This window comes from Indicator indicator, chromosome Z (assembly GCF_027791375.1).
Source record: "Indicator indicator isolate 239-I01 chromosome Z, UM_Iind_1.1, whole genome shotgun sequence".
Lineage (NCBI taxonomy): Eukaryota > Metazoa > Chordata > Aves > Piciformes > Indicatoridae > Indicator > Indicator indicator.
Window position 1 is genome coordinate 6,548,827 of NC_072053.1, and position 14,861 is coordinate 6,563,687.

Genomic DNA, 14,861 nt, shown 5'->3' on the forward strand with positions numbered 1-14,861 from the left:
ATCTGCACCCCTTTATCCATAACACAGCCCTGAAGAAAAAGATTGGGAGTGCTGTTTGAAGAGAAGCTCCACGTGAGTCGACAGCGCACTCATGCAGCCCAGAAGGCAAACCGTATCCTGGGCTGCATCAAGAGGAGTGTGGCCAGAAAGTCAAGAGAGGTGATTCTTCCCTTTCACTCTGCTCTTGTAAGACCCCACACATATTCTAATGCAAAATTCAATTTGCCACTCTAGATTTCATCCTGCACACCTTTCTTTGTGATTTTTCACAGTAACTCTTGAGCAAATTCAGACCGTACACATGGAATGGATTACTCTAACCATTAATCTCATTTACAGAAGCCATCAAATATTATTGAAGCATTAATCATATTATAGTTAAAATTAAGTTTTGTCTTTACCTCATGGATTTTATTACTTCACATGTAAGAAGCACTGTATCTTCCACCATATTTCAGTATGGAATTATTTTATTTTCAGATGAAAATACAGAAGTTTCAGCTCACATCGGAGTGAGATCACAGACAGTAAAATACTTCAATAGCTAATACAGAGTCACGGCAGTGTTTCACATAGGAACAAAAAAATCATCTGGGCATTCTGATTATGCACTTAGAATCAGAAATGGTCTGGGTTGGAAGGGACCTCTGAAGGTCAACTAGTCCAAACTCCTCTGCAGTAAGCAGGGGCATCCTTAACTAGATCAGGTTGCCCAGAGCCCTGTTGAGTCTCACCTTGAACGTCTGTGGGGATTGAGGCCTCAACCATGTCCCTGGGCAATCTGTTCCAGTGTTCTACCACCTGCATAGTAAAGAACATCTTCCTAAAACCACTCTCTAGTTTGAAGCCACTGCCCTTTGTCCTATCACCACAGGCCTTTGTAAACAGTTTCTCTCTATCCTTCTTGTAGGCCCCCTTCAGGTACTGGAAGAGCATTATTAGGTCTCCCCAGAGCTTTCTCTTCTCCAGGCTGAACAACCCCAGCTCCCTCAGCCTGTCTTCATAGCAGAGGTGCTCCAACCCCCTGATCATTTTCGTGGCCCTCCTGTGGACCCGCTCCATCAGGTCCATGTCCTTTATGTATTGAGGGCTCCTGACCTGGATACAGTATTCCAGGTGAGGTCTCACCAGAGCAGAGTAAAGTGGCAGCATCACCTCTCTGGATCTGCTGGCAATGCTTCTTTTGATGCAGCCCAGGCTGTCATGGGCCTTCAGGGCTGCAAGCACACACTGTCTGCTCATGTCAATCAGCACCCACTTACAGCAAAATTTGCTTGGATTTATATTTCCCTACATTTTAAATTTTCTGCACAATATTAATATATTTCACTAAGCCTTAAATGAGTTTAAGTGTGGTTTTTGAACTGAGTAAGCTTATATATGTGCTCCCAAGTATCATCTTCCCATAAATTCTTATTTAACTGACTAGCTCAGTTTTCTAGATGAGAGGCCAGATGCAGCTGGACAAAGTAAATTATCAATAGTCAAAACAGATGTGAGGTTCAGCTACATAGATGGGAACTGCAAGACCCTTGCCAAAGGAGATGGGCTGGATGGGTGATTTCCCTGTCCTCTCTGGTGAAATGAAGACCTAAAGAATGCCTTTTTCTCTCTCAATTTAAAAACAAAACAAAACAAAACCCAGATGCTCAGCCAAGAACTTAAAATGACTGCAGAAGGACAGTTTGTTAGAAAGCACCTCAGAAAGGAGTTTGGAGTTTTTTGCAGTTTGTTTTAGTTTTGCTCCTGTTTCAGTGTCAGAAGATTAGTGTGGATGATGAAATTCATTTCAGGTAATGTGGACGGATAGATTTTTAATATTTTTAAGCTCCTTCGTTTGTGTGAATTTGGTCATCTGTATAAAGTAATACAAGTGTATCCGTTTTATTTGCAAGCTCCCAGATTTACACAAAACATACATCTTTATTCTTTGGGCACTTTTAGACCCCTTTTTCCAAGGCCGCCAGCATTCACATGTTTAGCAGTGCTGTTCCACATTCTTGCAACCCACTGAGACCTCAAATATCCAGCTGGGCTGACGGAGGAGTCTGTAATTGTTGCTGCTAGCAACAAGGGGCCACTGTGGCACCTGCTGAGCCAAGCAGCCTCTCTACTTCTTTTCTCAGTCTTTTCTGTAATGGAGCTGAACTCAAGAAGTTCTCCCAGAAAATGAAGGCAACAGCAGCATTAAGCCAAGAGAAGTGGCAGGAGAGGAACGTAGAGGCTTTATGCTCACCCAGTAATACGTTTAGTCACCATTCTCCCACATCGACACAGCTGCTGAGGTGCCTGCAGCCTGTCCCATCTAGCTGGGAGTGGGTGTGCAGACAGAAGTTTGTAGTTATACCTACATTTTGTGTCATTTAGCTCATTAAATAATTCCAGAGTGAAAGGAAATGTACACCACACAGCAACAGCTGCTCATGGGTCATGCCAGCTTTACTGTACCTTTATCTGAAGCTCCATGCCCATAATGCCATAATGGCATGTGACACATGACTGCTCATCAGTACTAACCCAGACTGCAAAATGCAGATTGTGAAACAATGAACTTGACATCTACCCAGCAAGAAAGCACAGAAGAGCCCAGGTAGTAACCAGCTAAGATTTTTGTTAAAAGGAGATAAAGGATAGGAATCTAGAACTCCTAAGGATGGATTCTGTCTCTACCATGACTGAACTACAGGCTCAAATCCACCAGTTCACCTGCCGTAACAGGCAGGTCAGAATAACTACAGCCTTTGTATCACAAACTCAGATGTTTTTTATTTAAACTGTCTAGACTTTTCTCTTTCTGAGAAAAGCTTTTTAATGGTCCATTTGGGGTTAAGTAATGTAAGTCGCCACACATAAGAAATGGTTAAAAAGTAGATGGTTGTGTGCCCCCTCACAGTGGCAAGGTGCAGCAGTAAGACTACACAGGAGCTGCAGCTCCCAGCTGACTTGGCACCTTCATTTCTGCATAAGGCAGGCATTCTTTAGGCATACCAATTTCACATATATTTTCAGAGAAAAATTTCAGGCTTCCCAAGTTGTATTCTGTATTCTATTTTCTTGATGTTTACTAAGGGCTTTTAATAATTTCTTAGATTTCAAAGTAAAGGTTAATTGACACTTTTGGTGAAATGGTGCAAAAATTGCTTTAAGGCTTCATTCTGGCATATTTTCCAACAGAACATTCTTAAGAAACCATTGCCACAGAAGAAAAAACACTCCCACAGCTTGGAGAATATCTGATTATACAAATTATTTGCTTTTATTTATGTTCAAAGCCACAATAAAACCAGTTCTTGCAGGACATGGTCTTAAGAACTACCTTTTTGAGAAAGGACATAGTGATTACATGCTATTGAGTTCAATAAGTAACTCTGCATTCTGGAAAGTGCCCAGTCAGGCAGATCCAGTATGATTATGAATACAAAAAGTCATGCCTTCAGAATTGGCAGAGTTACATTCTCTTACAAGCTTGCTCTCTCTAACTACTGATCAGTGGGGTTTTTATTGGCATCAATCTATCTGTATGTCAGAGAGCTAGACATGTTTTGAGCAAGTCAACTTGAAAATCTCATTCCTTCTTTCTTTTCTAGAGGAGTTGGACTGCAGTCCTTTTTGACTCCTGTTAACTCTGCTCTTCCTTTTCAGTCATTAGCCAACATTCATGATTCTTCTCTACCTCTATAGAAAAAATAAAAGTGTGAGACAAGCTATTATTTCTTTAAGATGCAGAGTGGTTCCTGACTCACAGAATCACAGAAACATTCAGGTTAAAAAAGACCCTGAGGATTACCAAGTCCAACCAATAGTCCTACTCTACAAAGTTCACCCCTAAACCATATCCCCAAGCAGCACATCCAAATGACCTTTAAACACATCCAGGGTGGGTGACTCAACCACCTCCCTGGGCAGCACATTCCAATGCCTGACCACTCTTTCTGTGAAAACATTTTTCCTAATGTCCAGTCTAAACCTTCGCAGTTGCAGCTTGAAGCCATTCCCTCTTGTTCTATCATTAATTACCTGTGAGAAGAGACCAGCACCAGCCTCTCTACAACATCCTTTCAGGTAGTTGTAGACAGCAATGAAGACTCCCCTCAGCCTCCTCTTCTCCAAACTAAACAGCCCCAGCTCCCTCAGTAGTTCCTTGAAAGATTTATTCTCCAGGCCCTTCACAGCTTTGTTGCCCTCCTCTGCACTCACTCCAGCACCTCCACATCTCTCCTGTATTGAGGTGTCCACAAGAATTCTGTGGGAAACGGTGCCAAAGGCTTTTCAAAGGTCTAGGTAGACAATATCCACAGCCTTTCCCTCATCCAACAGTCAGGTCATCTTGCTTAGAAGGAGATCAGGCTGGTCAGGCTGCCCTTCATAAACCCATGCTGACTGAGCCTGATCACTCTGGTTGTTCTCTGTATGTTGTGTAATGTTGCTTGAGATGATTTGCTCCATGACCTTCCCTGTTACGAAGGTCAGACTGACAGGTGTACAGTTTCCTGGATCCTCTTTTCTTCCTTTCTTGTAGATGGGTGTTACATTTGCTACCCTCCAGTCCATTGGGACCTCCCCAGCTAGCCAGGACTTCAGCTAAATAATGGAAAGTGGCTTGGTGAGCACATCTGCCAACACCCTCAGCACCCTCGGGTATAGCCCATCCAGCCCCATAGACTTTTGTGCACCTAAGCAGTGTAGCAGATCATTGACCACTTCCTCTTTTATGGTGGAATGAGGCCAGTGTCCACCTTTCATAATTTTGCTGTTACCACACTCTAAGTGCAGGAGGTCTTTGAAAACATGACTTCAGATTATGACAGTTTAGGAAAAGACCAAAGTTCCTTGATATCTTAAAGACAAAGAAACAGGAAAAATGTTCTGCTGATTAAAGAAAGCTTAGTGGACCTAGCCCAGCCCATCTGGCTGATACCAGCATCGAAGGGGAAGGCTAATTGCCCGTACCATCTGTCTCTAAGAGGGCTAATTGCTGACATCAGACATCAGCAGGGGTTCATGCATTTCTTCAACTACCTATTTGGTAATCTCCCAAGCCAAAGAAAGAAAAAAGGGCTCCCATTTCTAAAAGGTATGGCCTGTATTAGACTGATTTTCAGAAATGACACCTAGCTCTCTGAAACTTTGAGGTATTTAAGACCACCACCTTGAGGTCCTGATACAGGCCAGGATTTCAGGAGGCCTGAGTTAAGAAATATATGGCACACAGGAAGTATAATGAGGTAGTGAAAAATATTTCATATATATATAAATATATATGGAGCCTAAAAATATATTCTTGTATCCTATAATGTTCCCAAACATCTTTCCAGATGACAGTCATCACACTTAATTATTATTTTCATGTGAAGTATTTGTCCTAGCACAGAACAGGATCTTCCCTGTAAATCTATCCCCAGAGACTACCAAAAACTGTAATGTCTCTCAAAATGTCTTAGTTCTGTTGCAATTAAAATATCAAACCTTACCTTGCACTGTTTTACATAACAAACTTTTGTGTCACCAGAAAAAGAGGTGTAAAGATGAATTCCAGAAAGTAAGTTATTTCATTTCATTAAATTTAGAAAGCAGTAAAGGTAAGGATTCAATGCAACTTTTGCCCTTCTGCAGGAAGAACTGACCTGTGATGTTTGAGCACTACTGGTAGCAGAGAAGAGTGAAAACTGCATGTTCTCAGTGACACAATCTCCTGAGACACCAAACACATGGAAGATGACAGGAAAATCTCCCCAGCAACTCTCCTGGAAGTCTCTTTCCTAGAAGGGACTGTGAGAGTCCAAGTCAATGAAAACTGGACTCAGGCAGGATGGGAGAAAGGCAGGATTTAATTGTTCTAGAAAAGTTTCTAAAGAGTCTATTTGGAAGACACCTAAGAGGATCTTTGCTCAGGAGATTGTGGGGCTGATCAACAGGGCCTTAAACTACATGTGAAGGGGGAGGGGGATAACAGGGTTGGAGGGATGAGGTGCTACTAAGGGCCTTCATCTGTTGTCCTCAGGCCTGCTGGGGACATTGCAGCACAGTCAGAATGTTAAATGTTAGGAAGATGAGCAGGAGGCAGCAGGGAAACATCAGCGGAACACCTTAGGGTTTTCCTCTAAGGTGACATGGCCAACAGCTCAGCTGAAGTGCCCCTATAGGACCACACATGGTATGAGCAACAAACAGGAGTTGGAAGCTACAGTACTGCTGGAAAACTACAACACAGTGGCCATAAGTGAAACTCAATGGGATCCCGATCAAAGGGACCCTACTGACAAAGTCCTTTTACACCAGCTACAGGAGGCAGCACACTCAGAGGCTTTCATCCTGCTGGGACATTTCAGCCACCCCCACATATGCTGGAAAAGGAACACAGCAAGCTGTAGGCAATCCAGGAGGCTGCTGGAGTGCCTCAATGATAACTTCTAAAGACAGGAAGTACACAGCCCTTCCCAAGGGCACCTGGTGCTCACCAATGCAGGTGAGCTTATCAGGGATGTCAAGACTGCAGGCAGCCTGGGCTGCAACAACCAGGCACTGGTGGAGTTCCCAGCCCTAAAGCATAGGAATCAGACAAGGAGCATAGTCAGAACCCTGAGTTTTAGGAAAGCAAGCTTCCAGCTCTTCAAGGGTCAAGTAAATAGGATCCCTGAGAGACAAGGGAGCAGAACAGATCTGGCAGATCTTTAGGACACTTTCCCTGGAGCATGAGAGCTCTCAATCCCCAGGTGTAAGAAACCAGGCAAGGAAGGGAAGAGACCAGCATGGCTGAGTCAAGACCTGCTGGTCAAAGTAAAAGGCAAGAAGGAACTGCACAGGCAGTTCAAGCAGGGACAGGTATCTTGGGCAGAGCATAGGGATGCTGCCTGGTTGTATAGGCATGAGGTCAGGAAGGTCAGGTGTTGGCTGGAACTGAACTTGGCACAGAATGGGAGTAACAACCCAACAAGAAGGGCTTCTACAGGTGTGTCAACCAGAACAGGAAAGTTAAAGAATTCATATCCCCCTGAGGAGCAAGAATGGTGAGCTGGTAACAACAGACCAGGAGAAAGCTGAGGCTCTCAACAGCTTTCTGCCTCAGTTCTCAGTGGCAAGCTCTCTCCTCACACCTCCCAAGTTGAAGGACCACAAGACGGACATTAGGGGGACAAAGTCCCTCCCAATCTAAGTGAAGACAAGGTTCATGACCACCTGAGGAACCTGAATGTACACAAATCTAGGAGACCTGATGAGAAGCATCATGGAGCCCTGAGGGAATTGGCTGCTCTAGTGGCCAAACCACTCTCCACAACACGTGAAAAGTCCTGGCACTCAGGTGAAGTCCTGAAGGGAAGGGAAGAAGGGAAACAATTGCACCCATTTTTTAAAAAGTGTTGAAAAGGCAACCCCAGGAACTACAAACCTGCTAGTCTCACCTCTGTGCCTAAGATCATGCAACAGATGCTCCTAGAAGCTCTGATGAGGCACACAGTGGACAGGGAGGGGATTCAAGACAGCCAGCATGGCTTTACTAAGGACAAGTCCTGCCTGACCAAGCTAGTGGCTTTCTACAATGGAGTGACTACATCAGTGGACAGGGGCAGGGTAATGGATGTCATCTGTCTGGACTTCTGCAAGGCCTTTGACACAGTCTCCTACAACATCCTCCTATGTTGGAGAGATAAGGATTTGATGCATGGACTGTTCAGTGGATAAGGAATTGGCTGGATGGTCACATCCAGAGAGTAGTGCTCAATGGCTCAATATCCAGATGGAGAGCAGTGACAAGTGGTGTTCCTCAGAGGTCCATACTGGGATCTGTGGTGTTTAGTATCTTCATCAATGACATAGATATCAAGATTGAGTGCACCTTCAGGAGGTTTGCTGATGACACCAACCAGTGTGGTGCAGTTGATAGGTCAAAGGGACAGGATGGAAAAGGACTTAGGAGTACTAGTAGACAAAAAGATGGACACAAGCCAACAATGTGTGCTTGCGGCCCAGAAAGTCAATCACATCCTGGGCTGCATTGAAAGAAGCATGGCCAGCAGATGAAGAAAGGTGATTCTGTCTCTGTGCTCTGCTCTGGTGAAGTCTCACCTGGAGTACTGTGTCCAGCTCTGGGGCCCTCAACACAAGGACATGGAGCTGCTGGGGCATGTCCAAAGACAGGCCACAAAAACAATCAAGGGGCTGGAGCACCCCTCCTATAGAGACAGGGCTGAGCAAGTTGTGGCTGTTCAGCCTGGAGAAGGCTCTGGGGAGACCTTACAGCTGCCTCTCAGTACCTGAAAGACGCCTACAGGAAAGCTGGGGAGGGACTGTTTGCAAGGGACATGTAGCACTACAGTAAGGGGCAGCAGTTTTAAACTACAGAAGTGTAGATTTAGGCTGGACATTATAGAAGTTCTTTACTATGTGGGTGGTGGAACACTTAAACAGGTTGCTCAGGGAGGTTTTGAAGGCCCTTCTCTGGAGGCATTCAAGGTCAGGCTTGAGGAAGCTCTGAGCAATCTGATCTAGTTGAGGATGTCCCTGCCAACTGCATGGAGGTTGGACTAGATGACCTCTAGAGGTCTCTTTCAACCAGCACATTCTAATAGCACAGATTTGGACAGATTGGCACCAGCTGCTGTTGAAACACAGAAGGTGAGGAATTGAATATTGCGACACAAGCAAAACTACTTAGTCAGGTCAGACAGAGGAATATTATTTCCTAGGCAGGCCTCAAGGTGTAATGGTCATTTAACACATTGCCAGAGAGGAAGCAGAGATTTTAATTCAAACTCTGTGCCCTGCTGCTGGGGAAAGCAAGACAGGGCAGGGCTGTGGAAAAATTACAGCTCACCTTCACCTCCTGCAACAAGCTCTAATTAACAAGAGGATCAGTATGGACAGGATTCAAGGGAAATGAGACTTGTGAGGAACCAGTTCTGTTACATAAAACTACAAGTAATGGTAGGAATTTTGACTAGGAAATTGATGTAGGTCTGATTATTTCAGATGAGGAATGCAGTGAATATTACTAGTTGTCTAAGAAACAAGGTGAGGAATCTATCACATGAAGAAAAATCTATTGCCTCAGAGTTAAAAAATCTCAGGGCATTACAGAGAGTTTTCCTCACACCACGTTCAGGACAAGATGAAAGATATTTTGCTCAGATATCTCAAGTAGTGATGAGTGACGGTCACCTGCATGTTCCTGAAACCCCATGTTGGGACCTTCAGACACTGCAGGCAAATAACTTGCAGGGATGACAGAACTTTTTATTTTCAAAAGAAAGCCATCCATAACTAGAGAATTCCAGCTGAAAATATTACAGGAAAAGCACTTATTGCCAGCATTTTGTATCATTCTGTCTTCAAGAGACAGAGAATATTAAATGCTGAAAAGAACCCAGATGACTTGAGGAATTATCTAAATAAAGTCCTTGTTTTCCACTGTGAAAGGTTCCCAAGAAGTGTCTTAGAACATAATTGTACTTGTAGGAAAAATTACAGTTTCATACTGCAAGGGGAGCTGTTGGCACATAATACTATGCTTGTGCATTAGATCATCCACTAGGTTCTGTAATATCCACTTCCAGCTATAAGGAGTCATGTTTCAACACCTCCGATTCCCTGATGCTGACAAGCTAAACAACTTGTTTTGTCTCTGGGAGCTCTTCTCTGGTGATTAACTGCTTATGGTGAATACTAATTATATGAAAGTACAGTACAGTAGAAATAGTGTCCTATTTCCTCTACCTGCAGCATCTCCATCTTCTGAAGAGACACTGCACTATTAATTCAGCTAAAAACAAAAAGATGACATTTCTCAGGACCACAAATAGGTTAATCTGTCTCTTACAGAAAAACTTTCTTATCTTCCTGTCCGCACAATAACTTTAAAGGCAGAACATTGCACATTTGTAAATGCCTGTAATAATTCTAGAAATAAATTTGCAGCAGGATGTGTGCAAATGAGTTCTGTTGGTTGTAAAGACAGAGCAACGTCCCCAATTCCCCATGTCCCAGTTTGAAAATTTACCCCAAATTATCTGTTCCTGAAACTGCATCTCAGACTAAGATCTTTCCACAGGGGAGTCTATGAGAATATGTTCTTCAATTTTAAATCTAAAGTGCCTTTTAAAACGCTAACATTGCAAAATTAGAAACCATTAAACAATATAAGGCAGAGAGTGATTAAATCTACCAAACATATTCAAAGCAGCTTAAGCTACTTTTTAATTAAAGAGGAAAAGATACCACTAGCAACATTCAAACATCTTTATCTAGATAAAGTTAGGAGATTATTCAAAACACAAAAGATGCTGATGCTGCCACATAGGAGACTGTATGAAATGACTTTAAGATTTCAATCCCTTTGCCCTAGGTACAGAGACTCTGGTCAGAGAGGAACACAGCACAGCCAGTGCTGCAGTGTGATCACTCTGTGGTTGCTGAATAAGTGACACTAACAGCGGCCTTGGAAGGAGGCTGTGTATTCCTCCTTCCTTCCTGACAGGATGGTGAGTAAAATCACAGTGGCTACAGAGACTGAATAACGAGTAACAAGACATACATATCAGGGAGGAAAGAAGATCTGTTAATGTTTCAAGAGACAATTCTAATGGACAGAAAATGGCAACACCTTAATGTTATATTTTCTTTTAACCAGCAAATTTAAATAGAAAACAGTGTATGATTTTAAAGGTACATTAGGAATCCAGCCTTGTGGCTCAAATTCAGGTTCCAAAGAAACAGGCACAGTTCTGCTGAAGCACTGTAACTGTGTCCACTTATTTTGTAGTCAATTCAAACCTGCAGCTTTAAGTTTTTGTGTTTCTTTTAAAGAAAAGAACAAGAAAAATGACCAGCAGTTCTAGTCAACCACAGGCAAGATGCCAGGAGCCAAAGATCAGCTTCCTTCAAGCTCAGATGATATCATCCACTCCAAGGTCCTGAAGCTCTGTGTTGGGAGCGTTACAAAATTTATTGGTGACCAGCCTCATTTCTTACTTTCTTATTACATATGAAAACTACACTGTTCCTCAATTTAATACAAATTCTGCTGCATCCAACACATTTTTATGCTTCCTTTTGCCTAATAGAAGATTGGTCTTACCTAAACAGCATGCCCTAAAATAAAGCACAGGTACTTGGTAGCTGCTGGAGTACAGGACATGATACTCATAGCGAATCACTTCTTCTGTTGCACAGACTTCAGCTACTTGAGAATCTTCCAAAGACTCCTAAAACAACAAACATGAACACAGTAATACATCAACTTCTGTATCTGAATCAAAGGAAAAGTAATTACTACTGTTGTAATAAATTCAACAAATATACAGAACAGAAATAATGACAATCACCCCTTTCACAGGGGTGATTTCACTCATTGAAATTTCCAAAGGAATTTTTCAGTACTAGCAAGAAAATCACAGAAGTCCAAAGCCTACAAAGACATCTTACAGACTAACTTCCAAAAGCTGTGAACAATGTATAAGCATTTACAAAATCAAGGTCTTTCTCAGTGCAAGCTGCTTTTGTAAGCAACAGACAAAAGCTCTCTAAAATCTTTATGGCACAATAACTGGTACAATAAGGTGATTATAGTTGCATCACTCCTCATTACCTTTAGTATAGATCATTTTAAAAGTGTATCCTTAAATAATCTAGTTTTGCTTGCCAAAAGACAATTCAGATGTATCCACCAAACACTCTCTGTTCTACCTTCTTTAAAGGCTTTTTGCCAGAGGTTGTTTTTGCTAATAATATTTTTTAAGATGAGACAATTTTTTTCCTGCTAATGTTTTCAGGCATAGGTAAGAAAAGTTTATTGTAGATTTGAAATAAATCAGAAGAGATGGAACTTATTGCATTGACATATACCCCAGTTGCAGCATAAATTTCCTAACATTTCAAATTATTATTCAAACAATGCTAAGTTCCGACTTTTCTAAAAATTGTCAATACTCAACATCTCTGCAAATGGAAGCCTTAAATTAATAATACCACTAAGATGAAATGTTTGAGCAAACTTTCCAAGAAGACACTATGGGTGTGGACTTGTTCAGTTTTCAAACCCTCAAATTTACATGCACAAACTAAGCAACCATAATGCCCCACAGCTTGGGTGTGCATTTCACAATTTGACTATTGCCAAGCAACTGAGAATACTGGCTGTCTCTGTCCAAGTAAAATAAAGACAACTGAACAGAGAAGAAGAACCAGCAGCATCTTTTAAGCACTATATGCTGGTTTAACACCCACAAAATTTAAAACTATTTGGCACTATTATCTCATATCCTTAACTCAGCAATGAATTACCTATGAAGAGATATAAGCACTGATACTCAGTAATAGTAATGACACACAAAACACTTCCAGTTTATTTGACAGCCCACATAAAAATTATTTTTCCAAAATTCAGTGTACTAGACAATCAAATGTTACGGCAACACATGAAGAAAAGATGATAAACAGAAAGGCCAGACTTTGTGAAGCTACATACCACATTACTGTAAATACATTTTTAGACATTAAACGAGAAAATCATAGATCCTCACAGAACAGAAGGTTTCTGGGCAGCTGCAGGAATAGCTGATTTTAGCTTATCAGGAAACAGATATCTAAAGCACTGAAAGGAAATGTTAAAGAAAGAGCTTTCTCTGTTAGCCTAGTTTTAAAGACTGTATGTGAAGGGATACTTAAGAGAAAATGCCAGAAGGGACACTGATGATTTCTGTATCCGACTTCATGAGCCAGCTGAAGTTAGGTATCCTATGCCCAGTTCCCATATAAATGTGTAACAGAATAAGAAGGCAAGGTTCTTTGCCTCCTCACACACGTCATACGGTGTCATCAGACATGAAATACAAATTTAAAAAAACCTCTCTCAAGGAAAATAGATAATAATATGATGATGAATATTCTTTAAAATGGGTCCCTTTTCAAATGCTTTAGTGAAAATAGTAAAAGAAATAACGGTGGGAAAAGAAAACAAAAAACATGTTCAGTGTCTTTCAAGTTTGTAGGGCTGAGGAAGAGTCCATATTTAAAGCTGAACCTATATCAAAATTTATAAAAACCTTTTGTATCAACCTCCTGGAATTAAAACCATACTGCAATGTTTCATCAGATTATTAGCTTACCTGGCACTAGAAAAAATAGTTCTCCTGGAGACAGCAAAACTACCTGTTTATGGCAAGACTACCTGTTCATGTATTAAATACTACTGTTCCAGAAAAAAAGATTTGTGTATATACATCTTATCTCTCCTGTTTTCTGTGCATAAAGGTGAAATGACTGTATACTCTCATCTGATATCTATTTGTGATTATTTTAGACTGAATGGTAAAGAAGCCATGTTCTTTACTACCGCCTAATACTGAGGAAAAGCAGTAAGTTAATACTCACTCAAAAATTAAATACTCAAAGATGTACACCCTTAGGGAAAATGTGCTTTATAAAAACTTTACTTACTATCTCACAAAGTCAGAAATTAAGCTAGGAACAATTTCATCATTAAGAATTCAACTGGACTGAGTTAGCACGGACTTCACCTGTAAAGCAATTTCTATGTTTATCTTTTGGATTAGGAAAAGGAAAGCAAAGAAGTGACTTTCTAATTCTACTCTTCCTCGAGAAGGCCACTGAGAAATCTTAAGAATTCTTACCATTACTAGATGTATATTAGATAGTCAAATATTTCCCTAAATATCCCATTACTTCCAGAAAAAGGCGATTTTATCCAAAAGTGGCCTTCCCAGAACACATACATAGTTTGATGGCAGAAGAGGCAGCAGAGAAGAAGAAATCTTTACTGCTTTATTCTTTGGGAGAGCAGAACATGTTTGAACATGTTTATTTTGCATTATCCTGGATCTTTTTTGACTGATAGTTTATGCAGTTTCTGAAATCAAGCATTCACTTGAATGCAAAAGCTTCTACTCTGTAACAAGTTGGACTTCAGGCTACTAAAAGTTTCTACACTTACTCTACGTAATTTTGTGTTATTCAGATCTTTCTCAGCTGTTTCTCGTGACAAACGGGCACATTGTATTTGTGATCTGCATACAAAGGCAGATAGCTGAATCCCTCTTAGGGCCACCTATAATCCCCTTTCCTTTCAGTAAACAGCAGTTTTGAGGTTTCTTACATAAAAAGATACACCACTGATGTGTAATCCTGCACTTTACAGTCTCTACAAGTACAGTATTTATGCAGGGAAAGTACATTTTGGAGACTGGAAGTTTTGATGGTATCTCCCTAGCTGATGAGATGAACTTTGCTGATGAGATGAATAAAATGACTACAGTCATTTTAGGTGATCTTTGAAACATTGAAAAATCAATGAATGGTTGAATAAAGCCACGAAGCCTCAGAGAGTTTACATCAGCCCAAAAGAAAAGATTTATTTTTCACTCTTTAACCAACTGATAAGGCCATAAATATTAAAAAAAAAAAGAAAAAAAAGAGAAAAAAAATGTGTAACAAAAGAAACCCCATAGAAATATATTTTTATGAATGTCATATGATACCCTATTTACATTTTTTCCAACTGTTTCCTTTTTTGTGCATAATAATTTCTTTTTGAGCTAATGCTGAATTTTAATTAATGTACTAGGCAATATTGTAATCAATTTTAACCAAGTTTTTCATAACTGCTGAAAATTCATACATGTATGCACATCACAAAACAATTTCATAATTTTACTTAGATCTTGTAAAGACCCCACATTAACAACAACACAAAAAAAAAAGGAAACATTAACAAAATTGTTTTTCTTAACAATGCCATGAAGTAATTAGATTTCTCAATTTTTTGTTTCTGCTTTGCAAATTTGCTTGCATGCTTGCCATGCTTCAGGTTAAAACTGTGAATTCAGGACTCACTGACTGTTCCCTAAACA

General features: G+C 40.8%; 1 protein-coding gene across 1 annotated transcript in view; it reads right to left on the reverse strand.

The window, feature by feature from the left end:
* Positions 1-14,861, reverse strand: part of ATG10 (autophagy related 10) — a 99,623-nt gene that overhangs the window by 26,351 nt on the left and 58,411 nt on the right. Inside the window, exon 3 of the mRNA XM_054398275.1 lies at positions 11,072-11,198. Within this exon, the coding sequence (XP_054254250.1) occupies positions 11,072-11,198 (127 nt within the window). The remainder of the gene's footprint in view (positions 1-11,071; positions 11,199-14,861) is intronic.